The 24,855-nt window shown below is 48.4% G+C and overlaps 12 protein-coding genes across 12 annotated transcripts; 8 read left to right on the plus strand and 4 right to left on the minus strand.

Moving 5' to 3' along the window:
• Positions 1-388: 388 nt before the first annotated feature.
• ARB_05525 (pyruvate decarboxylase, putative) lies at positions 389-2,294 on the minus strand (the record flags this gene model as incomplete). The annotated part of the gene is made up of 3 exons (XM_003016082.1): positions 389-674; positions 748-2,005; positions 2,186-2,294. 3 exons carry the CDS (start codon positions 2,292-2,294, stop codon positions 389-391), a joined length of 1,653 nt encoding a protein of 550 aa, XP_003016128.1.
• A 357-nt stretch (positions 2,295-2,651) lies between these two features.
• Positions 2,652-3,923, plus strand: ARB_05526 (uncharacterized protein; the record flags this gene model as incomplete). Its single annotated transcript, XM_003016083.1, has 6 exons — positions 2,652-2,717; positions 2,827-2,964; positions 3,038-3,200; positions 3,305-3,480; positions 3,549-3,689; positions 3,765-3,923. 6 exons carry the CDS (start codon positions 2,652-2,654, stop codon positions 3,921-3,923), a joined length of 843 nt encoding a protein of 280 aa, XP_003016129.1.
• A 1,598-nt stretch (positions 3,924-5,521) lies between these two features.
• ARB_05527 (uncharacterized protein) lies at positions 5,522-6,568 on the plus strand (the record flags this gene model as incomplete). The annotated part of the gene is made up of 2 exons (XM_003016084.1): positions 5,522-6,324; positions 6,439-6,568. The coding sequence occupies 2 exons, from the start codon at positions 5,522-5,524 to the stop codon at positions 6,566-6,568; spliced, it is 933 nt and encodes a 310-aa protein (XP_003016130.1).
• Positions 6,569-7,078: 510 nt separating this feature from the next.
• ARB_05528 (uncharacterized protein) lies at positions 7,079-10,667 on the plus strand (the record flags this gene model as incomplete). The annotated part of the gene is made up of 8 exons (XM_003016085.1): positions 7,079-7,165; positions 7,311-7,590; positions 7,661-8,572; positions 8,637-9,245; positions 9,309-9,861; positions 9,932-10,053; positions 10,124-10,414; positions 10,444-10,667. The coding sequence occupies 8 exons, from the start codon at positions 7,079-7,081 to the stop codon at positions 10,665-10,667; spliced, it is 3,078 nt and encodes a 1,025-aa protein (XP_003016131.1).
• Positions 10,668-13,005: 2,338 nt separating this feature from the next.
• ARB_05529 (uncharacterized protein) lies at positions 13,006-13,206 on the plus strand (the record flags this gene model as incomplete). Its single annotated transcript, XM_003016086.1, has 1 exon — positions 13,006-13,206. One exon carries the CDS (start codon positions 13,006-13,008, stop codon positions 13,204-13,206), a length of 201 nt encoding a protein of 66 aa, XP_003016132.1.
• Positions 13,207-13,813: 607 nt separating this feature from the next.
• On the plus strand, positions 13,814-14,146 carry ARB_05530 (uncharacterized protein; the record flags this gene model as incomplete). The annotated part of the gene is made up of 1 exon (XM_003016087.1): positions 13,814-14,146. The coding sequence occupies one exon, from the start codon at positions 13,814-13,816 to the stop codon at positions 14,144-14,146; it is 333 nt and encodes a 110-aa protein (XP_003016133.1).
• Positions 14,147-16,062: 1,916 nt separating this feature from the next.
• Positions 16,063-16,709, plus strand: ARB_05531 (bZIP transcription factor (MeaB), putative; the record flags this gene model as incomplete). The annotated part of the gene is made up of 2 exons (XM_003016088.1): positions 16,063-16,360; positions 16,438-16,709. The coding sequence occupies 2 exons, from the start codon at positions 16,063-16,065 to the stop codon at positions 16,707-16,709; spliced, it is 570 nt and encodes a 189-aa protein (XP_003016134.1).
• Positions 16,710-17,781: 1,072 nt separating this feature from the next.
• Positions 17,782-19,131, plus strand: ARB_05532 (telomere and ribosome associated protein Stm1, putative; the record flags this gene model as incomplete). Its single annotated transcript, XM_003016089.1, has 4 exons — positions 17,782-17,797; positions 17,883-18,074; positions 18,194-18,434; positions 18,537-19,131. The coding sequence occupies 4 exons, from the start codon at positions 17,782-17,784 to the stop codon at positions 19,129-19,131; spliced, it is 1,044 nt and encodes a 347-aa protein (XP_003016135.1).
• Positions 19,132-19,340: 209 nt separating this feature from the next.
• Positions 19,341-19,739, minus strand: ARB_05533 (uncharacterized protein; the record flags this gene model as incomplete). The annotated part of the gene is made up of 1 exon (XM_003016090.1): positions 19,341-19,739. One exon carries the CDS (start codon positions 19,737-19,739, stop codon positions 19,341-19,343), a length of 399 nt encoding a protein of 132 aa, XP_003016136.1.
• Positions 19,740-20,341: 602 nt separating this feature from the next.
• Positions 20,342-21,313, plus strand: ARB_05534 (uncharacterized protein; the record flags this gene model as incomplete). Its single annotated transcript, XM_003016091.1, has 1 exon — positions 20,342-21,313. The coding sequence occupies one exon, from the start codon at positions 20,342-20,344 to the stop codon at positions 21,311-21,313; it is 972 nt and encodes a 323-aa protein (XP_003016137.1).
• Positions 21,314-22,095: 782 nt separating this feature from the next.
• ARB_05535 (glutaminase, putative) lies at positions 22,096-24,020 on the minus strand (the record flags this gene model as incomplete). Its single annotated transcript, XM_003016092.1, has 2 exons — positions 22,096-22,857; positions 22,914-24,020. 2 exons carry the CDS (start codon positions 24,018-24,020, stop codon positions 22,096-22,098), a joined length of 1,869 nt encoding a protein of 622 aa, XP_003016138.1.
• A 104-nt stretch (positions 24,021-24,124) lies between these two features.
• ARB_05536 (uncharacterized protein) lies at positions 24,125-24,526 on the minus strand (the record flags this gene model as incomplete). The annotated part of the gene is made up of 1 exon (XM_003016093.1): positions 24,125-24,526. One exon carries the CDS (start codon positions 24,524-24,526, stop codon positions 24,125-24,127), a length of 402 nt encoding a protein of 133 aa, XP_003016139.1.
• Between the last annotated feature and the right edge of the window lie 329 nt (positions 24,527-24,855).

Genomic DNA, 24,855 nt, shown 5'->3' on the forward strand with positions numbered 1-24,855 from the left:
CTTTTGATACCATTCAAATTATCATTGAAAGGCCACTGTACAATGTTAGTCAACTGAGTTAATCATGACCACTTCTTGTCCCGACCATTCTCGATGATTTTCTGTTTCTTGGATTTGATGAACGTCGTCTTCGGCTTCATACTCTGGGATTGGTTATTATCATTTTGTGTTTGTAGTTTTCAGGCAACTAATATATTAAAAATTACAAAAAACTACCAGTCTCGAATCTTCCCTTGACGACAACGGTAATGATGCTAAGGCCCCAGGATGAGCATACGACTGCCTAGCCGAATTGAACCCCCAATCACTCGTTTCTCTTTGCCGCCATTTCGGCCGTCATTCTTAACGTGGTTGGCGCATCCTCTTGCGGAGTGTGGAGTTCCACGATCTAGATGAAAAGAGATAGACATGTTAGCAATTTCCAATATTCTAATCTAGAATTGAGCACATAAGGAGGATTTACTTGGAGACGCTTTGCAGAGCAAAACTCCTTGTTGGAGAACAAGTCAAGGAGTTCCTGCCTCTCTCGAATTTGATATGTTGCAAATTTGTCAGGCTGGGCTCCAAATGCAGACGGGAATTCTCCAAATTTCCACTCTTGAATATCATTATAAGTCGCTTTCCATCCATGGATGTACCGTTCCACGGTATACCCATTATTACAAATAACGAATCTGGGACCACCGTCAGCTGAGTCCTCTGAGTAAAGAAAGAAAGAAGGACACGGTATTCGTTTGGGGGGGTTACATTATTGGAGTTAATCCATTTCTGATCATTGTGCTTATCTCTTGAACAGTAAGCTGAAAGCTACCGTCTCCAATGAATAAGATAGTACGGCGTGGTGTCTTCTCCTTGGTTGCGAGAGCGGCTCCCTGGCAGGCTCCGAGGGAATAGCCTATGCTGCCCCAGAGAACTTGACTTATGGCGGCTACTCCCTTAGGGAATCTTGTACCCCAGATGCCAAAGCTTGAGGTTCCTGTTTCTGTAATGACAATGTCATTCTCTTGCAGCCAATTACCCACATTTGGCCATAGCCAGGAGTGAGTAATAGTTGGGGCTGGAAATTGAGGGCTCTCTTCTGGCACATTCTCCTGCTTTGGAGGAGCAGTAATATTCAGTTTACCCATGCGATTGATGACTTTACGGAGGACTCCCTTCATCCGGACACCGGGGTACTCCGAGTACCGAACAACAATGTAGTTACTGTGGAAGTCAATGGTGTTTAGACGACTGACTCTGTAGGTGAACCCTGTGGTATTAAAATCTGACTTGATTCCTCCGATGCTCAAAATCAAGTCAGAAGCTTCGATATGCTCCCGAACTTGAGCAGTGGAGCCATCTCCGGCATAAACTCCGCCATAATTGGGAAGAGTTTCATCAACTGCCCCTTTACCCATGGGAGCAACAAACGTGGGAAGGCCTGATTTTGATACCAGGTCGTGGATTTCGTCTAAAACCTTGTGACGAATGGCACATGCATCAACAATGATAGCTGGCCGTTTTGCAGCATGCAGGTATTTCAGTACAGTATCAACCACGTAGTCTTCCTTTTCCTGGTCGTTATCTGGAAGTCGCAGATCTATTGGAGTTTTCAAGCGTTTGCCCTCGATCTTCTGCTTGACCATATCAACAGGCAGAGTAATGTACACTGGTCGGCTGCGGACCCAGCATTCCTTTAGGGTACTATCAATGTATGCGGCAGCATCACGGGGATCATTCAGCTTTGCCACTGAGCAGGAAATTCCGGCACTCATATTGGCAAAGACATTAAAATCACCATTTCCCAAGGTATGATGAAGAAGCATTCCATCTCTTTGTGAGGCTGTGCTCGGTTGGCCAACAATATGCACTATGGGGACATATTCAGAATATGCCCCAGCAATGGCATTGAGAGCCGAGAGTTCTCCCACTCCAAATGTTGTAAACAATGCCGAGATCCCATTGATGCGTGCATAGCCATCGGCAGCATATCCTATTCTGCTCTTAGCATTATATCCAAAGACAACTAACAAAACTTATCGACCGTACCGGCATTCAATTCATTACAATTCCCTACCCAATGCAAGTCGCATTTCGGAATGTAGTCTAAAGCTCCTAAGTTGTAATCTCCTAAACGCTCATGCCAATTAGAGCCTGAGACACGAGAGATTCAGCACTTAGGAGGTCTCAATAAATATTAGCTTACCGGGGACCCCATGGATGGATTTAATTCCCATCTGACGCAGTCGCTGGAAGAGATACTCCGCTACATCGATGGGCTCTTCAAGCTCTCTGGTGACGATATCTGAAGCCATGATTGTCAAATATACTGGCTAAATGAAATATACTTGATTCAGAATGTTACAGGAGTAGCAGCATAGTTATATTAAAAGACAGACCTTCAGCTTATATATTTTATCAAGGAAAATATCTTGCAGCAAGTCTTCTTCCCTGGCAATTGCGTCCTACTTGCTTTCCATATCAGCTCTGAGCAACCTATGACGTCACAGCCATGTCGGTAAAAATATTATCCTCTCCGAATCTTATCTTATCAGCCCGTCTCAAAATTTATTAGTTATGTAAGCAAGGACTTCCTTTTGGTAAACCTTTCATAATAACATTTTGGTTACAACTCCCACCTCAGTCAGCGATAACAGCGGCCAGCCACAGTCATGGCCGACACTGGAGGTAAAAGAAAAGCAGGCGATCCCAGCGCTCGTGAAAAGAAGAGACAAAAAGTAGGTTCTTACCGGGTCAAAAGCCCAATTAGTACTAAACCTGGCGAGGGTCATCCTTGGATTTTATAGCTAGGGAGCTAATTGAATACTGTGTTGACACGCGTCTTAGGGCCAGTGGAAAGGCCATGACAAGCGAAAAATTAATTCGAAAGGAAAGCTAGCGAGCGGTGATTCTGGAATATTTGTTAGCTGTGATAGAGGTCGGGAGGGAAAATGCTCCGCTGAGATCCTAGATCTCCTTTCACAGGTCTGTTAGCCATCCCTCTATGCCTCGATCACCTAGCTATTCTCTTAGCAATTGGACTGATAAAAAACCATAGGAAGTACCAGGAGCTGTCGTGGATCAAAAGGATGACGGCACAGGCGATGAAAATGAGAACGAAGATGTCGATATCGAGGAACAGATAAAGCGGGAGGTGGAGCAGATGCAGCCTAAGCGATCGAAAGCACCGTTTCAGCTCATAAACCTGGACGTCCCGTGTCGTAAGCTGTCTAGAGTACGAATTATTTTTGCATTGCGCTGAATCCCTGACCTAAGAGCATGGCAGTTATATTCGTGAAAACCAGCGGTACATTGAATCCGGTAGATATTGTGCATCGCCTATGCATTGATGCCCGGACACATCCCGAACAGAAGAGAAGCCGTTGGGTTAAACGATTAACCCCAATTACATCAATGAAGAAGATTCTCGGCGGCGGGTTGGAGGAGCTGGCTCGTGATGTACTGAGGCCGCATTTCCATTCTGGCGGCCCTCCCAGAAAGGTATATACTTTCTCTGGTTTGGCAAGCAAGTTCCGGACATTATTACTAACTGGTGGCGCGCTATGTAGTACGCTATTCGACCAACCATTAGAAACAACACGGATTGCCAGAGGGACTCGGTCATCAAACTCATTGCTAGTATTGTTGGGGGTAAACATTCAGTGGACTTGAAGAACTATGACTTGTTAATTCTTGTCGATGTTATCCAGGTAGGCGCATCCTACCTAAACATGAGTCTTGTGTCAGTGTACCTCCGCGGAAATGGCTGACCATAATTACGCCAGACTATGTGTGGCATGAGTGTGGTTGAGGGTGATTATGACGAATTAAAGCGTTATAACCTCTCTGAAATATATTCTCCCACGCCACGGCCGGAAGTAAACCCGGAGAAGGAACCAGGAGGAGGAGCCGAGAAAGTGCAAAAAGAGCAAAAGGATGCTTAACCGGGCGAAGTGGGCGTTTTTCAAAAAAAGGGGTTGAAAAATAAAATACACGAACAAAAGATAAAAAAGATAACCCTGGCATCATTTTGTCCTTCGCCAAATGATCACCTACGGTTGGAAGACCCCGTCACCGCTTGCCATCCGTGACTCGCCTGTCGAACCCAAGCTGGAACGCCAGAGATGTTGCACTAGGACCAGGGAGAACGCATGGACCGCCAATTGAAAACGCCTTGGGGGGCTCTCTTAATACATAGCATGATCATGATGTGGACAACATACATGACCCGGTTTATATTATTATGAACTGGCGCAAAATAAGAGAAACGAAAAAATGCTCGGTAATCTCGGGCGTTCTCGAGCCGACCCTGCTTGACCAAGTCTTCCCATCCGACTACAGTGTAAACACGAGATCTGACGTTAATTATTCGCTTCGCATTGTCCGCAGGCTCTCGCTTTGCAACCAACCCCTTTTGCGGGTGAAGCTGGCAGCGAGACGCACTTTTGGGGGTTTGATAACTAGATAACTAGGCGATTGGCTCCCTTCCGCGCCAAGAATCGACCGACGATGGTCGAAGCTGAGCCATGATGACGAAGGGAAGAAAGAAGCAAAAAAGGAGACGAAGGAAAGCAAGCTCGGGATGGATGGATGCGATCCACCCTGCTTTGCATTTGAGTTTTAAGGATTTCCGAATCTGAAATCTCGCCAAATGCGCGGCTCTCATTGGTGCGACGCGGCGCATAATCGACAGCGTCCCCGTTTCACCTCTAAACATGCATCGAGCATTATTACTGAACACAGCAAAATCTGGCGAGGTTACTTTCGACAGGCGTACTCCAACCTTCCAACGGCACATCCTCGAGTGTGCGGATACCATGGAGGTCAAGGACACTTCCCGCCCAAGCCCGTTCCTGCGGCGTTCCCCCAGGGTGTGACCCCGGCAAGATACAAACACGAATCTATCATCATTTGAATACTCAGCAGGCTGGCCAAGTGGCTTCCGTTCGTTCGGCCGGGAACGCTGGCTGGGTGAACTTGGTATCTACCAGGCTGCACAATGTCGACTTTTTTTTTTTTCCCGCTCATCCTTTTCACTGGCGCAGCTGCTTACCAGTATACGACCAAAGACGCAATGGGAGGGTGGCCTGGAATATACCCCTACCAACAATCCATATATCGAACCCTGTGGATGCTTGGGGCATTAGTCCGATGATCAAAAGCATAATTTACCAGACTTGTGGCGCTTGAATTTGACACAAGCGACTCCCTTAACGTTAAATCTGGCTACCGTGCTCTATCTGTTTTTCATGGCAGTACCTCTTAGCGTCTCAAAGGCCCATTTTATATAGGTAGGGAAGGCTGCAGCAAATTGCTAGACCATGATGAAGGGTTGCACTTTTTCGACTTCAGTGAGGAACCAAAACATATATATACAGTTTCTTATATACACACAATGACTGCCTTCGGCTTCACCCCTAAGAGTCGTGTCTCTCCATGCACTGGCCAGGATTCCCGACGTGGTCATCATAACTCGTTAAATATGCAACGGCAATGTAGTACTCCACCATACCCTTATGTTATGCATATTTCTACTACAACGATGGTCTCGGTTGGTTTTCCTGAGAAGGTGCCTCGCAATAATAAAAATACTCCTTCTATCGATGGGTTTATTCAACCCCTTTTCCCCAACCAGAAAGTTTTGGACATACAAACCTATGACGAAGATCCGCATCCACACTATCTCCTACATATGTCTGGAGGAACTGAGCTCGCATTGAAAACATCGACACGCCAACCAGAAACTGTCCTATACCATGAACGGCATGCTCTCGAAGTCGAGGCTCACGTCTTGTTGTTACTTGAACCGAGCAGGATATGGTGCATCCCAAAGCTTATTCGATGTGAGGTAGTTCCGTCATCTCCAGAAGTAGCATGTCTTCTACGTTACAAGTGTCCCGGCACGCCTCTTTCGGTAATCAAAGAGAAGTTGACGTCGGAGGAGCTGAAACGAATTGACAAGCAACTCGGTATTACTGTCGATCGAATTGGGCAACATACCGCTACGAAATTCGGTCCAGTCTATGATATATGCATGGGAAGAGGAGAACGGACTTGGAAACAAGCGTTTCTTAACCTCCTTGAATCACTTTTATGGAATGCTGAAAATATGCTCATTTCATTACCGTATTTTGAGATTCGTCATCAAGCAAGTCGTTTGTCTGCGGTGTTTGATGATGTTACGGAACCACGATTGATTTTGTATAATATCAGTCAGCCTTCCCATATCATCATCGACCCTGAGACTAAAGATATCAGCGGTATTATCGATTTCACCGCTGCAACATGGGGTGATGTTCTTATGACCGACATATTTGAAAACCCTTCCCTCGAAATCATCAGTGGGTACGGGTCTGACCCTACACGGAATGGGTTCGCACCTATCCGTTTACTCTTGTAAGTGTCTTTCGCTGACAGAACGTTCCATTTCATCTAAGCTAATGGTACTGTAACCCTTAGCTATTCCTGCTACCGCAATGTCCTCAAAATAGTGAAGCAATACTATCGGAACCAGCCCCATGAGGAGGAGCTTCGAGTCCGAAAGAATTTGATGTCGGACCTTGCCTCTATAGCAGAGTATACCCCATGATACTCTTTCTTTCTGTTTTCCATCTTCATCGCGCTTTATATTGGAACACATGGAGCTATTCTGTTGGATTCCGGTCGCCTAGGGCTACTGCTACGGTGTATAATAGAAGGAACATATTGGAGCTGGGAAAAAAGGGCTCTGGGATGGATTTGGAGAGGCGTTTGTTCGGGATTTGGATTCCGGCCCCTTCCGCTAACAAGAGAGGCGAGATAAAAAGGAAAGCCGCAAGATGACTATCCAAGCACTTCTTGTGTTCTCTCATGTTTTTGTTTTATACTGTGTCGACAAATAACTAGCGGTTATCGAAGTGAGGTCCATGCCCTTTCACGTGCATTTAACTCTCTCGTTGGTGAGCTTATTTAATTGACGTCAGCCGCCAAGAGCGCGAGCCAGAAACGCCTTTTGCTTCTAATCGTGAACCACTTCGGTTTATCTTGGTTGCTGGCGATTTAAGAATAAAACTATCCCAGTGTCAAAGTACGTACGCTCGTTAACGCGTTGGTTATAGAGATGGCCCATTTTTTACGAGGAAAGCAGGCTGGCATCCAGAGTGATCTCTCCGGGAGCCTCTCGCCGGAAAGCTTCCTCATAGACGAGGTGAGTCCGTCGAGTTAGAGAGGCCTGGATGCATGCCAGCCACCCCTATGAGTTCTGCGTAATGTGAACTAACTCGGCACTCTATCAGGTGGCTCGTTATGGCATAAATTCCCGAATCAGCGCTATAGCGTATGACCCCGTTCAGTCGTTACTCGCTGCCGGCACAAGCGAGACGCAGTTCGGCAGCGGGGAGATTTATGTGTTTGGACAAGAGCGAGTCTCTGCCGTTTTTTCCCTCCCTCGCAAAGCGTCAACGAGTATTCTTCAATTCTGCGGAGATAAGCTACTCGCCGTTGCGAAGAATGAGCTATACGTCTTCTCGCTTGATGAGAGAAAGCTCGTCACTTCGTATGCGCCGCCTGGGCATGCTACGTGCGTGCTTACAGACCCAGCCCTAGACTATGCATTTATCGGGCTACAGAACGGTTGGTTATGACAATTGTTCCATGTGCTGCTATTTCTAGCTTTCCCTAGCTGATCGTTTATCGGCGATAGGCGAGCTTGTCACATATGACCTCGACCGGCATATGGTAGCTCCATTCAAAGTGTCAAATTTATGGAAAGAGAGAAATTCGAGGGCCAGGTTCCTCCCCATAGTATCCCTTGCTTTTCATCCAAAGGATATAGGGACTCTACTGATCGGATACTCGGACGGAGCCGTGATATTTTCTATCAAACAAAATGTCCCTGTCAAGTACTTCCAGTATGAGGTACCCAAGGGCGCTCCGGGTGGTGATTCAGACCCCTCCTCAGCTCGTGAGACGAGGTGGCCTAAAGTTGTCAAGGCACTCTGGCACCCAACTGCCACTTTTGTTTTAACTGCGCACGAAGATTCATCTCTTGTGTTTTGGGACCCGAAAGATGGGCGTGTCGTCATGGCTAGAACGATACAGGCAATAGATGTGAATAAACCAGGCGAAGTCGCATCTACATCTGGCTCAACTCCTGGTACTTTCTCACTAAAAGCACCTATTTTTGAAATTGCATGGTGTTGCAAAGAAAACCCGGACGATACGGGACTACTAATAGCTGGTGGAACACCTACCACTGAGATGACAAAAGGGCTCACGTTTATTGATCTCGGGATTACTCCAAACTACCAAACTTCTTCCTGGCAAGTCCTGTCTGGTCATTTCTCATCTTTAAAGCGTCAGTCAACATTACCGACTCCGCCAAATGCAGAAGTAGCCCAGTTTTGCCTAATTCCCCGAGCATCACCCCATTTCGGGGGTGCTCAAGATCCTATTGCAGTTATTGCTCTTCTATCATCCGGGGAACTAGTTACTCTAAGCTTTCCAAGCGGATACCCCATAACTCCTACCAATGTTTTCCCTCCTTCTTTAACAATGGTCCACCCATTTGCTACCAAATTTGATCTTGCTTGCATCGACAGGACAAGATGGCTTGGTTGGCGAGAGAAGAGAGCACAAGGACCACCCCTTCTTATCGGAGGAGCAGCAGCAAAAAAAAGCACTGAAACGTTTTGAAACCCGCGATATTGCTATTGTTGCACATGCAGATGGTCTCATACGTCTTTGGGATATCGGGCATGACGACCAGATAGAGAATCCAACAGTTCTTCAAGTGGATCTGGCTCGCGCAGTTGGGAGGTATGATAAAATTGAGGCCACCCAGATGTCGTTTTCTGGTGCCGCAGGCGAACTTTCTGTTGGCCTCCAAAGCGGAGAGTTAGTTGTGTTTAAATGGGGTCGGAATGAAAACGCTGGCCGAGATGTGCCCCTTGGGGAGAATAATGGGCCGGACCAGATTACTAGCATATCTCACAGAGGTGACCCTGGACTGAAGGAGGGGCTACTCCCTCTTGCACTGCTAGACCAAAGCCAGGGACCAATTACCGTTCTCAAGCACAGTGATGTAGGATTCATCTGTGTTGGATATAAGTCTGGAAGCATTGCATTTCTTGACTTACGCGGCCCAGCTGTGATATACTCAGCGAACTTGACAGATTTCGCAGCCAAACAGTCACGGAGAAGCAGCTGGAAAAGCCATTCTTCAATGGAAAAAGGGGCAGATTGGCCGACTTGCGCTGAATTTGGTGTTTTAAGAATTGAAGATGACAGTGAGTCCTAATCTCAGCTAATCTTCCCTCATTTCCCAAATATTTCTTGCTGATTATACCCAGGTTACTCGAGTATCAGCTGCTTTGTTGGCACCAACAACGGTCACTTAGCTACATTTAAAATCCTTCCTTCATCTGGCGCAACGTATACCGTGTCTTTTGTTGGGTCGTGTAGTTTGGATGACAGGGTGCTATCCATTTGCCCTATTAACGCGGAGACTGGAGCTCAGACACTAGCTACGCAGGAAGCCGTCTCAGACTTACGAAATGGAGGTAAAGTCAATGGAGTGATTGTCGCGGTCACACCTTCTGGTTGTCATATCTTCAAACCCTCTACTTCCAAAGGCGCCCATAAGAATTGGGATGACTTCATGTGTGATGCTGCCTCTGTGGTTCACTCGCCTGGGGGATGCAGCCTGGTAGGCTTATTTGGTGATGGGAAAATTAGAGCGTACTCCATACCAGCCTTAAAGGAGATTGGCTCTATAAGTATTGGAAAGATACTTGATACTAGAAGGTTGGGCGATGCTCGGATATCACCATCCGGAGATATTCTTGCATGGACAGGACCATCTGAAATGGCTATGCTTCATGTTTGGGGTGTCAGCAGCCCGTTGTACGTGGAAATGAAGTTGTTGTCTCCCTCTAATGTGAACACCAAACTGACAAAATATCCTCTCATATAGGCTCCGGTCAGCAGACAGGCTCTTTAATCCCGAAGCAATCGCTCCACCTCGCCCAGCCATCTCCAATCTACAATGGATATCCGGGACACAATTTGTATCAACCGCAGATGTGGATTTATTGGGTAAGTTGTTAGCCTCGATAAACCAAAGCCATCCGTGTCAGTAGCTGGTTTAACGCAAATCTACTTGTAGTTGGAGGACCAAACCGCCCTCCCTCTAAGCGCATGCTCGAGCAAATGCGTCTCGAAGAGCAAGAGCGTCAAAGGGCAGAGCGTGAAGGGCGTCTTCCCAGAACCAACACCTCTAACTCACAGGGCTCACAAGAGTCATATTGGGCATATATGCAAAGACAAATGCAGGAAAGAACTGAAAATTTAAACATTATGGGCGATAGCATGGATCGCCTTGGAGAGAACAGCAGCGGCCTAGCAGATGACGTTAACAAGTTTGTCAGGAACCAAAAGAAGAAGGCAGTTCTGGGAGGTAAGTTAATATCTCCCTGTTTTACGAAGATAAGCTAAAAACTGGCATGAATGCTGATGTTAAATCCTTCAGCGCTTGGCTCGAAATTCGGGTTCTGATACTATCTGAACACATGCCTCAAGGAAGTAAAATTGATGGCATGTGCCTCTCTTCTTGGAATCCCACACCTTGTACTTCTTCTACTTACTTCCTCATCCGGGAGGGGGTTTCCCCTCTCTTTTCTGTCACTCACGAATTTATTGATGATATATAATCTTAGAGAAGGGGCCGAAGTTAGGTTTCATCCACGCCGATTTAGGGCAAGGATGGGCTCTTTGAAGCCTAAGTTCGTTTCAATAGTACTTTTAACTATACTCACAGATAATGTACCTTTACGCGTGAACGGGCAAACAAGAACGGTATGTCTACTAGACCTTAAGGGGTCCCATTTCCCTTCCACGCAAACGATGTCACAGATACGGATATACTTAGGAAGAAATGGATCTCATGACTATAAACAAAACTCGAGTTTATCATATGGAGTGCTCCATACAACCCCCATTTATCCTTATGAAGTGGCGGTAAGAACTTACAAGAAAGAGCACTCTTGTGTTTATATGCATCTCCTCCCCCACACGATCCCTGTTCCTACTAGCTCTCTGTTATCAATGGCTCAAAGGATGAACCATGAACAGTTTCCGCCCCCCGCCCTCATCCCCGACGCCCGGAAGAAGTCGATCTTTGGGTTCACGATAGATTGCTCTCCATAGAGTCATCATCTTGGCAGCACAAACCAACAACTTCTAAATACACTATCGATTCTTCCCCGAGTGGTCCATCAGCAGAAGGAGAAGCAGCAGCATCGCCATCGTTGCCATCACTGCAAGCGGTAAAAGCAAGGCACTCCCAATGAAATTAAGCGGTTTCAAGGGGAGCACAGTCCACGGAGCTGGGGATTACCCGTAACCCCAAACGTATGATACAAGTTGATCCCTTCATTCTGGTTACTGAGGCTCCTATTTGATCTGTGACCTGTCAAAAGCGACTGCACGGCACGATCTCCCGCTAGTGTCGAGGCCGGATGCACAGTACGTACGTACGGGTATTATGTAGGGGTATGTATGTCATAGGCACATGTACATACGAGCTTATATATTCCATGCTATGCATGCTTCGACTAGACTGTGGCCTGGAGGCAGACTCGGGCCGTTTCCTGCGTGTGGGAGCCCATCAATGGAGGACAATGCCTTGACTGCTCCTTGGTTGGTGGTTGGCTCGTACGTCATCATAGAGACCGTTGGAAGGGCACATCGGCCAGAATCTACACGAGGTACTCTGCGCCAATGCATGTACCTACGAAGGGTAAGATACCAACTTCTTGCAGCTTGCATATACTTGCCTATGGCGAACCGATGGTGCCATGCGCAGCGCCGGGGAAGGACGACCGCCAGCAATCTGTATAAAACATGGCTGAGGAAGTTGTTCCGGCCACCTGCAGTCGGGTGTGTGGCTTCTCGCCTTCTCACGCTCTCTCTGCATCGTTGCTGTCGCCTTCTCTCCCGCTCCATGCTTTCTTTTCTTTGCTCCATCTCGTTGCCGTCTCCTTCGTCTCCTTCGTCCACTTCGTCCACGCTGGCCACGCTGTCCACGTCGCCGTCCAAGCCGAAAGTTCGGTCGAAATGGATGTTGACGTCGGCGAGGGAGGCCGATGATGACTAAGCGACTCGCCCGAGAATGTCGACGAAGCAGGAAAATCCAACAACAGCAAAAAACAAGCAGAGCAACGCAACGCAACGCAGACTCCGCAGGTCAAGGGGAAATCCAGTACTCCGTACAGGCTGGGATCCCGGGCAGTGCATACATACAAGAAGAAAAGAACCTCGTTCAGGGAGGGAGAGAGACGCGCACCCATGGAATAGTGGCGTTTCCTTCCAACATTTTTTTCGGGAAGCCAAAGATCTGGGTGGTGGATGGGGTCACTAACTAACCAACTAAACGACGCAGGCCAGATCAATAGATCGAAGACGTCCCTTGTTCGGGCGGCTTCTGGACGGCAGAGCTGATCTAGACAAAGGAGATGAGGAAGGATGAAGAAGACGGAGACGAGGCAAGCAGCATGGCCGCCACGAACCCCTCGAAGCGAGGCTCACAGTTCTTCGCGCAGCACCAAGAGGTGTAGGAACAACATGGGGGTGCGCTTGGCCTTGCGTTTGAGATAGAAAGAACCTGTCACTCTGTGATGACTTGGCCAGGCATTTCCCCCCTTCTCAGACGCAGTCATGATTCTCTGGCTGTCTCGTGAAATCTTGGGTGTTTTTTTTTTTTGCGCATCATCCTGAGAAGTGCTGCTGACTGATAGCCTATTCCCGGCTCCGAGCTTTTGGGGATCGAGGCTATGGGGGGATCTCATCAACGCAGCCGGCACTAGACTTCGACTAGCCGACTAGTTTACCTTCGTGGATTTCTAGCCTCGATATGTCAAAGGTGGAATTGATTCTCTTTGGTCTAAAAGCAAGCTTGTTTCTGGATCTTGACCAGAAAGGCTTGATCGATGCCAGCGGATAACGATTCCGGAAGGTCGGTGGATGTCCTAAGTACCGTGATGCCTGGCGATGGCTTGCTTTGCCCAGATAATCTACCCTTGCCGCGAGCGAAGCACCACCACAACCGCCCTCTCGAAAAGAAAAGAAAAGAAAAGAAAAGGAAATAAAATCACTGACAGTAACAGAATGACAGACACTGACAGAGCAGAGAAGCAACAGAAGAAGAAACGAGAAGAAGCAGCCCGAGTTTCCCGATGGGAAAAGTCATGATCCGATTGGATTACGGATAGAAGATGCATTAATACGCCTGCTACCGCTCTGCTGTAGTTCTCTAATGATACATATACATAATGCGTTGACGGGGGTCTTCCCGGCTGACCTTGCGAAGGAAGCCTCAGGAGGTATGCAGTATAAACGTACGAGGCCGTTATCCGTTACCTCTCCCCAACATCGGCTTAAAAAGATAAAATTCTCAGTACTTATCCGTACAAGGCGAAGAAGGACGCTTAGACTTAAAGTCCTCGAGTTCCCGATGAAACGGGTTGTTACTTGGTACATCTCGTACTTTTTCCCAACGCTGATGGATCAACCAAGGGGGATCATCGATTTTGAGTGATTTTCCTAGACTTGGTTCCCCCGGATAATTTCCAGACTAACTATCATATTAGGCTTTTTTCTGGAATTCGTCCATACATATGGGTAGAAAGGCTAAGGGGGGCCAACAAAAAGGGAGGAGACCGAGTGCCTGACTTCTCCCCCACAACCCCCTGGCTTGCAAGGACACAGCCAACGAAATGTTGTTCACTGTCCAACCTGCGCAAACCGAATCGAAAAGGGAGGCTCTGGGGGATGGTCGATGTATAGTCCATTACGGAGTATGCTTGGCCATGATGCTCGTACAGGAGGCTTTCTGGGGGGCATTCACGTATTTTTGCGGAGAAAGAGAAAAGAGATGAAGCGGCTAATCGTGCCACCTTTCTCGAAGCGAGGTGCTGAAGGCCATCACTGCCTATACACCCAGACTCGGCTTTTTTCAATGAACTTGTGGCTATGGCCAGATGCTTTAAAAATTTCCACCTTCCCACTTCAGGGCGCAAGCATCCTACTTAGTGGACAGCGGGAAGATAAAGATGGCGTAAAGAGGGAGAGACAAGAAGCACCTATTCTCAACCCCATGACTGGCCAGCAGCTCCTTTCCACCCAAAACTAAACCTTCGTTTGCCCTGCCGCTGCCACATATCACGGCCGCCTCTTGTGTCCACTTGGGGTTCTGTTGAAAAAAAAAAAAAAAAAAAAAAAAAAAAAAAAAAAAAAAAAAAGAAGAAGAGAAAAAGAAAAAAGAAAAGAAAAGGAAAGGAAAGGAAAACGAAAAGGAAAAAGAAAGAAAGACCAAAAGGTTAAAAAAAGAGAGAGAAGACGAGAAGACAGGCAAAGAGAGAGGCGCCCCAAGGGAACGGACAGGAGGGAAAGATGTGCTAGGAAACGAAAGAGAGTTCCCACCTTGACAAGGGATAGCATAAGCAACAGTTTTCTAGATCTTGAGAGAAGACGCAAGGACTGGAGAGCTAGGCTCTGGAGCAAGGGTAGAAAACGGACGGCCTTCGCTCCCCTGCTTGCTTGTTCGCTCGCTCGTTCCTCGACCGCTTGATGCAAAGGCCATCGTGATATACTTGAAGCCGGATCAAATCCCTCTAGCCCTTTTCAAGTAGCAGCCTGTCAAGGAAAACAGGAGCTTTCAGCGAGTTACCCCGTAACTACGGAGTACTTAAGTTATAACTACTTGAGCGGCGGCCGTCGGCTTTTCTTCCTCTTCTATTTTCCTTCCCTGGATCCTCCCCCAGTTCAACTACGAGTCTATCATCCGCTTCTCCACACCCCTAACGTCCCCCGAGCCCACCGGATGGAGATACACTGGATCGACTTGGAGCCGCTACAGTGAAGTTCTAGGGAAGACACAGAAACGACTTCATAGCTTCAATAAGACGCTGGCTATTCTATTTTCCTCAAAACCAGCTCTGCTCAACTACCTTCGCCAGCCGCGCGCTTCTTTTACCTATGACCAATTGGTGCATTCTCTCTGCGCCGTACCCGTGACGCCAGTTTCATCCTCCACCCAATCCAGCTCAAGGTGGCTTTTTGTTTATATATTTATACATTCCTGCGTGCGGGCTGGTAAAACAGGCTCTCACCCTCTAGCAATTGTCGGCGTCAAGGGAAAGCAGGCCGAGAAGCTTAGGATCAAGGCCGTTCAATACCAACGTGTTGCAACTTGCCCGCCAAATGAGATCGGTGCCTATCGACCATAGTGGATCGAGGAATGGCGTCAATATGGACGACGTAGCTACAAAGTCCGAGCCACACCATACAGTCGAGGGATCATGCAGTTCGTCTTTATCTACACCCGAGCCCGAGGGGGAGGTTGTTATTCAGGACCCTGTGCAAAGACAGAAGCGCAAGGGCGGAAGAAAGCCAGTAGGTACTTGGCCTTTCCTGCGAAAAAGGGGAGAGAGGATATTGATACACCGCAGTCTCTCCCCTACTTTACGCAATCTTTCTTCTTAGACTATTGGATTTGTACGAGCACGAGAGGCTAACACTATGATACCTGGTCGGTGTGCTTTTTGCACTCCGCCTTTTGGTTGTGCCCACTGCTTCAGATTTATGCTACTTCTGAAGAACGAAAACAGCGGAACAGACAGGCCCAGGCGGCCTTTCGCGAGAGAAGAACCGAATATATAAAACAGCTAGAGACCACAATAAAGCATAACGAGGAAGCGTTACATAGCTTACAACAAAGCCACCGCAACGCCGCGGACGAATGCCTTATGCTGCGATATAAGAACTCGTTATTGGAAAGGATTCTGCTGGAGAAAGGTAGCCAACCCCTAAACCTACACGGTGTTCCATATTATCAACAAGAGTCGAATACTGACGTACATAGGTGTCGACGTACAGGCTGAGCTACGTCTCAGGGGTGGTAGCCCGAATCTACCCCCTAACAGGCTGCCAACCAGTCAGCCATCTCACGGCTCATCTCTAGAACAGGCCCCCCCAGGGCCGACCACACATCTCCCGAAGTTAGAGCCTATTCCCGTGTCACAAGTACATCGTGAGGGGAGCTACATTATGCAGTCTCCGCAGCTCCAGACATCTCCGTCCTCTCATATGTCGTCTCCAGTGGCAACAAAGTCAACAGCTTTTGGTTTGCAGGGGACCGTCTCTCCCACGGCAGCCGACATACAGCACCAACAGCAGTACAAGCCTCACCCGTACCATCGAGCTCAACTTTCTCCCCAGGCAGGTGGTTTTGGACCGGGAATCACTTCTGCTGCCACCGAAAGTATTGAGCCAACTCCTATCCTACCGTCACGGATACCACCTACTTACTACCTCTCCCCCTTTCAAAAGCAATATAACCAGCTAGGCAAGTCGGGCCATCCCACTTGTTATTTCTCCTATGCTTCTATCCTCGACATTACTTTGCTAACACTGGTCATGCAGAACAGGAATATGATGCTCGTTCAAGCTCTGTGGACGGACCCGATCCGCCAGAAGGCAGTACTGCAGCAGACTACCAATCTCAGCAGTCTCTGCCACGTATACAGCAACGACACCACCCGATATCAACCAGCAGCGATGCTGAAGGTATGACAGCTAGCACATCGTTTATTGAGCAATTCGACCCCATGATGGATCCCGACCCATTTGGTCTGTCCGCCAGCATGCACTTCCCCACACCCTTTACCTATACTCAGAGCCATGGGCGGCAGTAAGGTAAAGAATAAAAAAAAAATAAATAAAAAAAAAAAAAAAAAAAAAAACAACCAAAAACGGTCTCTTGCATATATACATCGTTCTGACGTGACTGGTTATGCAACATCTTTGACCATGCCGGACCAATCTGGCCAGGCCCAAAATAGGCCTATGTTGGTACGACATATTAGAGATATATGAGGTGTTTTATGGAGTATATCGTTAGCTACTAGGGACCTGCTACATTGCAGGCGGAGGAAGGGATCTACAGTCAGCTCAAGGAGGGAGTCTGCTGCATTTTCGAGGCGTTAAGCTTGTTTGTTTGCTTTTTCTTGTCGTTTGTCTGTTGGAGGAAGGGAACAGGAGGGTAGAATAAAACGACTTCTTTCGATACCCACTTTATGTATGGACAATATGGACAATGCTCATCATCATCATCATCATCATCATCATCATCATCATCATCATCATCAGTACTGCATATCTTGTCTGGCTGCGTATCACTGTCTGTATCTCTGTCGATTGTCTATTTGAGTCTCTTATCGACGCCCTTCCTCTTCGGGGCATCTGCCCTAAGCCCTAAGTCGCGCCGCCCGCAAGCGCCGGCCCGACGTTCCTCCGCGCGGCCCAAACAAACTCGCTTAACCCGAAGAAGCAAGAAGCTGCACTCCGAAACAGGCTTAGGGCGCCTTTTTTTTCCGGGCGGGCGCGAAAAGAGCGACGCAGGCAAATAAGCGGACGGGCGAGAAAGCGACAGCGAAAAAACAACACCTCCTTCGCACCGTCGACAACACCGCATCGCCACAGCACACGAGGCCGAATTCCTTTGCTCGCTAAGGGGTTTTCTGCCTTCTGCTCTGGAGTCCAGGTCGCTCCGTATCCCCGAATTGTTGCAATAAACAGAAAGCCTTCCAAGGAAGGCAATATCAAATCCAGGCGTCATGGCGGACGTCCGGTCCAAGGTGCGTTCGGCTTGCCCTTCCTGCTGCATGTTCTCTTACCCGGCAGCTCTCTACATGGGCAATTGAGAGGCTCGATGCATGGTTACGATCGGCTGGCTGACATGTTTGTTTTGGGGGGTTGATATAGAACATGTACGAGCTTCTTGGTATGAGTTATCCTGCTACCATCGAATAAGACGCTGCGCTATACCCCCACGTCCCCAGACTGCCGGCTGCTATTTTGATCTACAGACATTAACATCTACGCCCAACACACAGGCAACGACCCTGAGCTCGATCCCAACCGAGAGCCGGAACCTCCAGTTCAGGTCGTCGACAAGAGCGCTCCTCGCCGTGGCAAGCGCGACGGTCCAAGCGAGCCTCGCGACACTGTTCCTCCTCCTCGTGGCAACCGTGGACCCAGGCTCCCTGGAAACGAGCAAGGTAAATAGATTATATACTCGATCTTTCTCCCATGCCCGCCCAATCTGTCAATCCCACCTTTTCTTTCTATTTGTTTTTTGGCTGTGGCGATTTTTCCACTATGATGTCACGTGGGCAAGCACGACCACATCCAAACTTACCCGCCCTATCGACATTATCAATATCAATCTATAGGACGTTGCTTTCTAACAAGGTGATCTTGGGTATATCAGCATTCCGTGACCGCAACGCCGGATCTCAGAACAACCGCAATCGGCCAACTGATGCCCCCAGTGACCGCGCTCCGCCAGCTGCCCATAGAAACCGTGATACCCGCGGTTACAACATTCGGGATGACCGCCAATCTCGCACCGACAGAACGTAAGTACTATTATTATTATTACCGTTGTCATTAATATTGTGAGATTCCATTTTGCTATAAAGAGCGGCTACTAATTAGTGTTATTTTTTGCCTATCTGCAGTATTACAGAGAAGCAGGTCGAACAGGGCTGGGGTTCTCGCTCTGGCGAGTCTGCTCTGAAGGATGAGCGTGCTGGAGAAGATATTGCCCGCTCTGAGGAGAAAGAAGCCGCCGAGGCTAATGCTGAGGAGCCTGTTGAGGAGCCAGAGGACAAGAGCAAATCATATGCTGACTACCTCGCTGAGCAAGCCCAGGCCAAGCTCGAACTCGCCGCAAAAGAATCCCGCAAGGCCAACGAGGGAGCCAAGATGGACAAGAAATGGGCCGCTGCCAAGGAGTTGAAGCGCGATGACGAGGAGGACGAGTACATCAAAGGCCAGAGCAAGGAGACCAGGCGCGAGCGTCAACGCAAGGAGAAGAACGTCCTTGAGGTCGACATGCGCTTCGTGGAGGTCCCGCGACGTGGCGGCGACTCCTCCCGTGGCCGTGGCCGTGGTGGTGACCGTGGCGGCGATCGCGGTCGTGGCGGTCGTGGCGGTCGTGGTGACTTCCGTGGTGGCCGTGGAAATGGTCGCGGAGCTCCTCGCGGTGGCCCTTCCCATGCTACAGGCCCTACCGTCGACGAGAAGAACTTCCCTTCTCTTGGAGGCAAATAAGCGAGCAGATCTCTACACCTCCATGTACATGGACTGGCTCCTTAAGAAGGGTGACAGGGCCGGTCTTACACCAAGGCTGCTACTCAACTAACAAATAACTCTTTTTCCTTTCTTTCTTGATGCAATTAACAAAAATTTCATCTAAGCAGAGAATCAATAAAAGGCCCTTTTTTTATGTTTCTAATACTCTTCATCCAACAAAAGCTGAATCATGGAAAAGGGAGAGGCAAAGACGGCCATTGGGAGAAGGGGAAACAATCGGAGGCGAATTTTTGTTTCATATCTTCATGGACTTTTCCTTCTTCTTTCTCCTCCGGCCTTTTTACTTTTGTCTCCTGCGTCATGATACTATATTTCTCCATGAATTGAATCCTTCTCTTGTTCCCTTCTTTCTGCAGCTTCTCCCCCTTATTTCCTGTCCCTCCTATCTGCCTTCTTAATTTCTCCCTACAGGGATCGCAACCGGATAGGGGCGTTTGTCTGATTTGCCGTCTTAAGCTCGTCTGCGCCATACAAGTAGGGGCTACTCGTGTCTGTTTCTCCCTTTTAATGGCGCTGAAAGCTTTGATATGTAGAGATGGGTTTGGGTGCGTCTTCGTTTCTAACATCTTCTAGGGGAATCAAATCGAAAGAGCATTCTCTAATGATCTATCTTGACGGCTATACCCTACTGCCCGTCTTTATTCTATCTAATATACGAACGACATGGATGGGATATGCCCCCCCCCCCCCCTTTTTAGCTGCTGAATACCACTGGAGCAAGAGGCCAGTCAAACGTCAGAGAGACATCCACAATATACCATTTTCATAACTTGACATAGCGTATCCAGTCAGGAGATATCGATGGTCATCAACATTGAATGCCATCTCTTCTTCCTCACTTTGGAAATCTGCAGAAGCCTCTTCTCTCCCTCGACCCCCAGCCCCCCGAATTTGAACAAAGTGAAGAACACAGCTTCACCCTCACGCTCCCTGAACAAAGAGCTTTTCCTCCCGGCTTGCTCAGCAGGTTCTGTCTGTCCTCCTGGTGGCCGGGAATATCGGCGTCTGCTCGCCTAGCTAGCTCACACTCGCACATCCTTGATATCTGGGTCTTCTCATCTGCGGCTTTCACTGCTTACCACTCCCAGGCACCGTCAATAATTCTCTTCTCAATTTCTGGTTCGATACCTGAATACCCTAAAGTCTCGCTAGATATACGCCTGAGAAAATGGACTTCTACTACAAGGTTGTCAAGACGCCAACTACCGCTCATTCGACCTGTTCCATCTTTGCCCTGGACAGCCCAGGTCCTCAGCCCAGAGTCCACTTCGGATGCGAGCGCGAGCACCTCTACAATCTCGACTTTGGCAGCCTAAAAACTACTAGTGGATATGTCGTCGGCATGCGGTCAGAATCGCAGCACCAGTTGGTGCTCGACAAGAAGTACAAGGGACACAATGCAGACGAATATCCGATAAGGGGCCCAGAGACCACAGGCACCCCTAACATCCGCCTCTCAAACGGCCTGGAGTACAACGAGGGCAACACATCCCCAGTCAAGGAAGAAGAAAGCGCCTACAAGAGCCCATCGCCTCCTCCTACGCCTTACCCGGCCTTCAGGGCCTTAGAGCCAGAACTATTCCCACCAATTAAAGGCTCATCATGCGGCGGCTACGAGGTCTACAAGAAATCACTTCCCTTCCGCCAACTCGGCTGGTCGTCCCAGGGTGAAATAATCAGTAGAGAGATATCTCTGCCCACTCGCCGGGTTCAATTCTCTTCTTTCCCATCTCCCATGGTGCCTCCTGCTCGAGAGCTGCCACCGCACCGCAGGGCTGTTCGCGAACCACTGCTTCCCATGCTTGTGTACCATGATAACGGCGAGGAAGAAATCGTGTCACGGTACAATTACCTCCCTTTTGGTCGACAGGCGAGAGATCCAACCCCTAATGCTCTGGAAGATCTTGTTGCTGAAGCTCGTGCAAATGGTTTCACTACTGAGCCAGAATCTCACCAACACATCAGCAGCCGTGACTGGTACGATTGCGCGGCTGGGTCTCCGGAATGCGAGCAATTGCCATCTGCTCGTAAGAAAGCTCGCGAGGACCTTTTTGCTGCCTTGTCTCGTCGTTTGGAGTCTCGTCCCCCTCCTCAGTACATTGTTATGCCTGATCCTCCTTTCCCTTGGATGAGAAGATGAATCAAATCACCTTAGATTCAGTCACTCCTTATTCCGCCCAGTATGACCGAAAGAAAGAAAGGAGGAGAATCTGAATACCTACTGTTGCAATTCACCTTTCACCGTTGCCCGGTTCCACTTGGGTTCGACTGTATTTTTGATTTAATAACCTGATGCAACACTGACCTTAGTCTTTCCTTTATCACCTATGTCTTCTTCACGTTTTACTTTTGTTCCATTACTTAGTTACTCAGATTCCAAGTCGACTTCCGGATAGGCGGGTTTGGCTAATCTGATTCTGGGCGTATCCGTGGCACAAACCCACTGGTTAATTGGCACTGGAGGTACTTTGTACAGCGGCTTGCTGTAATTCTCCCCATATCCATGATGTATGATATTAGACTTTACCGGCAGGGATAATATATTAAAAATAACGATTTTATTTGATTCCCTGGATCTGATATACGAGAAATCCAAGGTGTCTCTCAACTTGACCAGCAAAAGCAGTAACTATCTAGTCTCTCGCCGCACAGCAGCAAGATATCTGCAGCATTGGTCTATTCTCGCCTTGTAGGGGAGGACATGAAACCACCATCTAGCCACAGCAAAGCCAAGGGCAGGAAGAGGTTCTTAACGGGTAAAGAATCCGAATGAATGTCCGAAAGAAACGCCGTGTTGAAGGGAGCAATATATAATAAAAACGGAAGTGGGTTGTGGGGGAACGCAGTACAAATAACGATAATGAGAAGGAAAGGGGGAATGATATCAGAAACAATGAGTCCTTCCAATGCCGGTTCGTTTAACTAGTCATTCTCATTAACGATAGTCATCTGCGAGTCATCCATGTCCTGGATGGGGAACTGGGCTTGATCTCCGGCTTTCACCTCCGAGCCATCTGAGTCCTGGATAGGGGACTGAGAGTCTTCATTATCGGCGTCACCATCGTGGACATTATCCTCGGGGATATCCTCGGGAGAGTTGTTATCCTTGTCATCCAGGAATTTAAGTCCATCGGTGGCCTTTCCATTGCACGCCTTCTCCAGAGCAAGGAAGGCAAAATGCCCACCAACAACGGGTCTAGCAAAGAAATTTGGTCCTGGATAGCCTCCATCTTCTTCTGTCTTGTACAGGTCAGTAAGAGGATGATCAGTAGAGGTTTCATTGACCCATTTAGCGTACGATTGGAGGATTTCACTTCGCACGGAGGGACTGGAAACGGCCATGGAAAAGAACTCCCAATCGGACTTTGTGTAGAGATGACGGCTGTCAAGTGGGAGGCCATATTTCTGGCGTACATTGGCGTACCACTTTGATTGTTTCTCATAGACGCGCCTTGGTATGAAACCTGTTTTGCCTGGGGGTGGAGCGATTGGTTCCTGATCGTCCAGTGTACGGGGGTGGGTATCGTACTCCGTTCCGTCAAGATGGAAGCAGAGAAGGGCATCCGCAAACATGTTGTATAGAGTAGTCCAGGATCCATACCAGTCATATGAGAGTTTGGCATGGGTGCCGTCTCTGGAGAACCCAAACCCTTCCCATTTGGTGATGTAGGTATCGGAGATGTTCTAGTGCCAGTTAATTAATGGTATTATCTACTTGCAAACAATGCAGCGTGGCTGACCTTGAAATATTTATAATCATCAGTCTTTCCAACAAAGCGGGACATCTCGCTCATCGCATTTATACCAACGATACCCTTGAGGGCAAGATTAGTTTGAAGCGCAAGCCATCCAGCAAAGTCGTCAGTGGAGACTAAGAAGTTAGCAAGATCCATAAATATCCGGTAGGGATTCTTAAACCTACGTTGATTATGTGGCTCTAGAGAAAACTCAACAAGATAACCAGTCCACTGTCTCCAAAGCCTATATGATTTCTCAACCCATTTCCGCGCCAAATTTGTGGCATCGGGGCCGACACCCCAGACACTATCGAGTCTGTCAATACCACCAACTGTCTGAAGATCGCGAAGAGGGAACAGTCCAACAACATCAGGTTCCGCATCTCGGGCCTCGAGGGTGCCTGGATACCAGGGAGCAGTAGTATTGGCCTCTGGTGGGAATCTCAGGGAGTTGACAATAGACAGACCCATGATAAGCATGTTACCGCATTCCTCGACAGGCATGTACTCATCCTTTCCATCCGGATGTCCGGTCATATTGGGGAAGTGGGCACCCAGATCATGCATGGAGTAGTTGTTAGGGTATTGTCCACTTAGCATATGCTCGATTAATGGCTCCAGGAGATACGCCAACCACCTGGGGTTGGTATAGAGGAAAAATGGGAACGAAGGGAATATGACATCTACAGTCTGGCAATTTCCATTGGAAGAAATCTCCTTGAGGAAGAGAAGTGGATTATCCGAGGTCCCGGAGAAGGAGGTGGCACCGAGGACTTGTCTGGCGGTAAGGGCAACGACATCTACATAGTCTTCAGCGGCAGATAGCTGGGCATCTCTTGCAAGCTGGTTCGAATATCTATGCGCAAGAATCCTGGCTTTGTCCAAATCAAAATAGTGGAAGTTGAGCAGACTCTTCACATCCGGGAAATATGACTCCCAGAGGGGTTTCATGAGAGTCAAACCACGGGCAGAGGCAAACTGGACAACAGGATCCTGGGTATGAGCAATGGTGAAGGTGACTTCATCGTGGATGGCCTCTATATTTGGCTCGTCATCTGTTCCATTGAGGTTGAAGGCCTTGGAATAAGCAAAGACCGGCTCCTCATCCATTACGGTACGGAAACGCTCGTCATTTCTGTTTTGCAAGACACCAGTTCTTGCAAATCTAGTTCTTAGGAGCATCGATGTTCCGGATTCATATCTCACCCCCTTATTTATATAGTTAGTATGCAGATTTCCAAGTAGTTTGAAGGAGACTCTACCTGGGGAGCGAGGAAGTGTAGCATTCCCCATTCTGCTCGGTCCTGGAACTCGGTGAAGAGCTGTTCTGTCTTTCTGCTGACCTGCCACTGGTAAAGTGATTCCCCTTTCCCAGTGTCAACAATGTTATCCATCTTCCAGATAAGCGAGCTTCCACGGTCTCCGGTGACCCATTCACCGTTCATGTCCATGTATATGTTGACATTCATATTTCCCTCCACGCGAATGGTGACATAACCGGCGGGAATAGATTGGCGCAGGGTTGAGGTCGGAGTAATTGGCGAGAGAAAGGTGATGGTTATCTTCACGGATTCGCCAGCTAGGTGTTTACCTTCTGGCTGGATAAGGTACGTCATATTGGTAGTCGAGGCATCGTATTTTGACCCCAGAAACTGAGCGTAGGATACATTATATCTATCACCGGTTAGACAGATGTATAGAGACCTAGACAGATACGCACCCGTTATTTGGATTGTTCGGCCCCAAGGAGTCGTGAGGCCGGCCAAGCAAGGGATAAGTGTTCCCCGTGCTGGGTACATGGGCCATGATGCTCATGCCCATATGCTGTCCGGTCCAGAAGATAGGCCATGACGACCACGGCTCATGTCTCGCATCGGCCAGCCAGGTGCTGAGATACGGGTTTCTGACAACCAGCGGCAGCACAGAGGGGGTAAGCCGAGATGCC

The sequence above is a fragment of the Trichophyton benhamiae genome, assembly GCF_000151125.1.
Source record: "Trichophyton benhamiae CBS 112371 chromosome Unknown contig01145.0, whole genome shotgun sequence".
In the NCBI taxonomy this organism is placed as follows: Eukaryota; Fungi; Ascomycota; class Eurotiomycetes; order Onygenales; family Arthrodermataceae; genus Trichophyton; species Trichophyton benhamiae.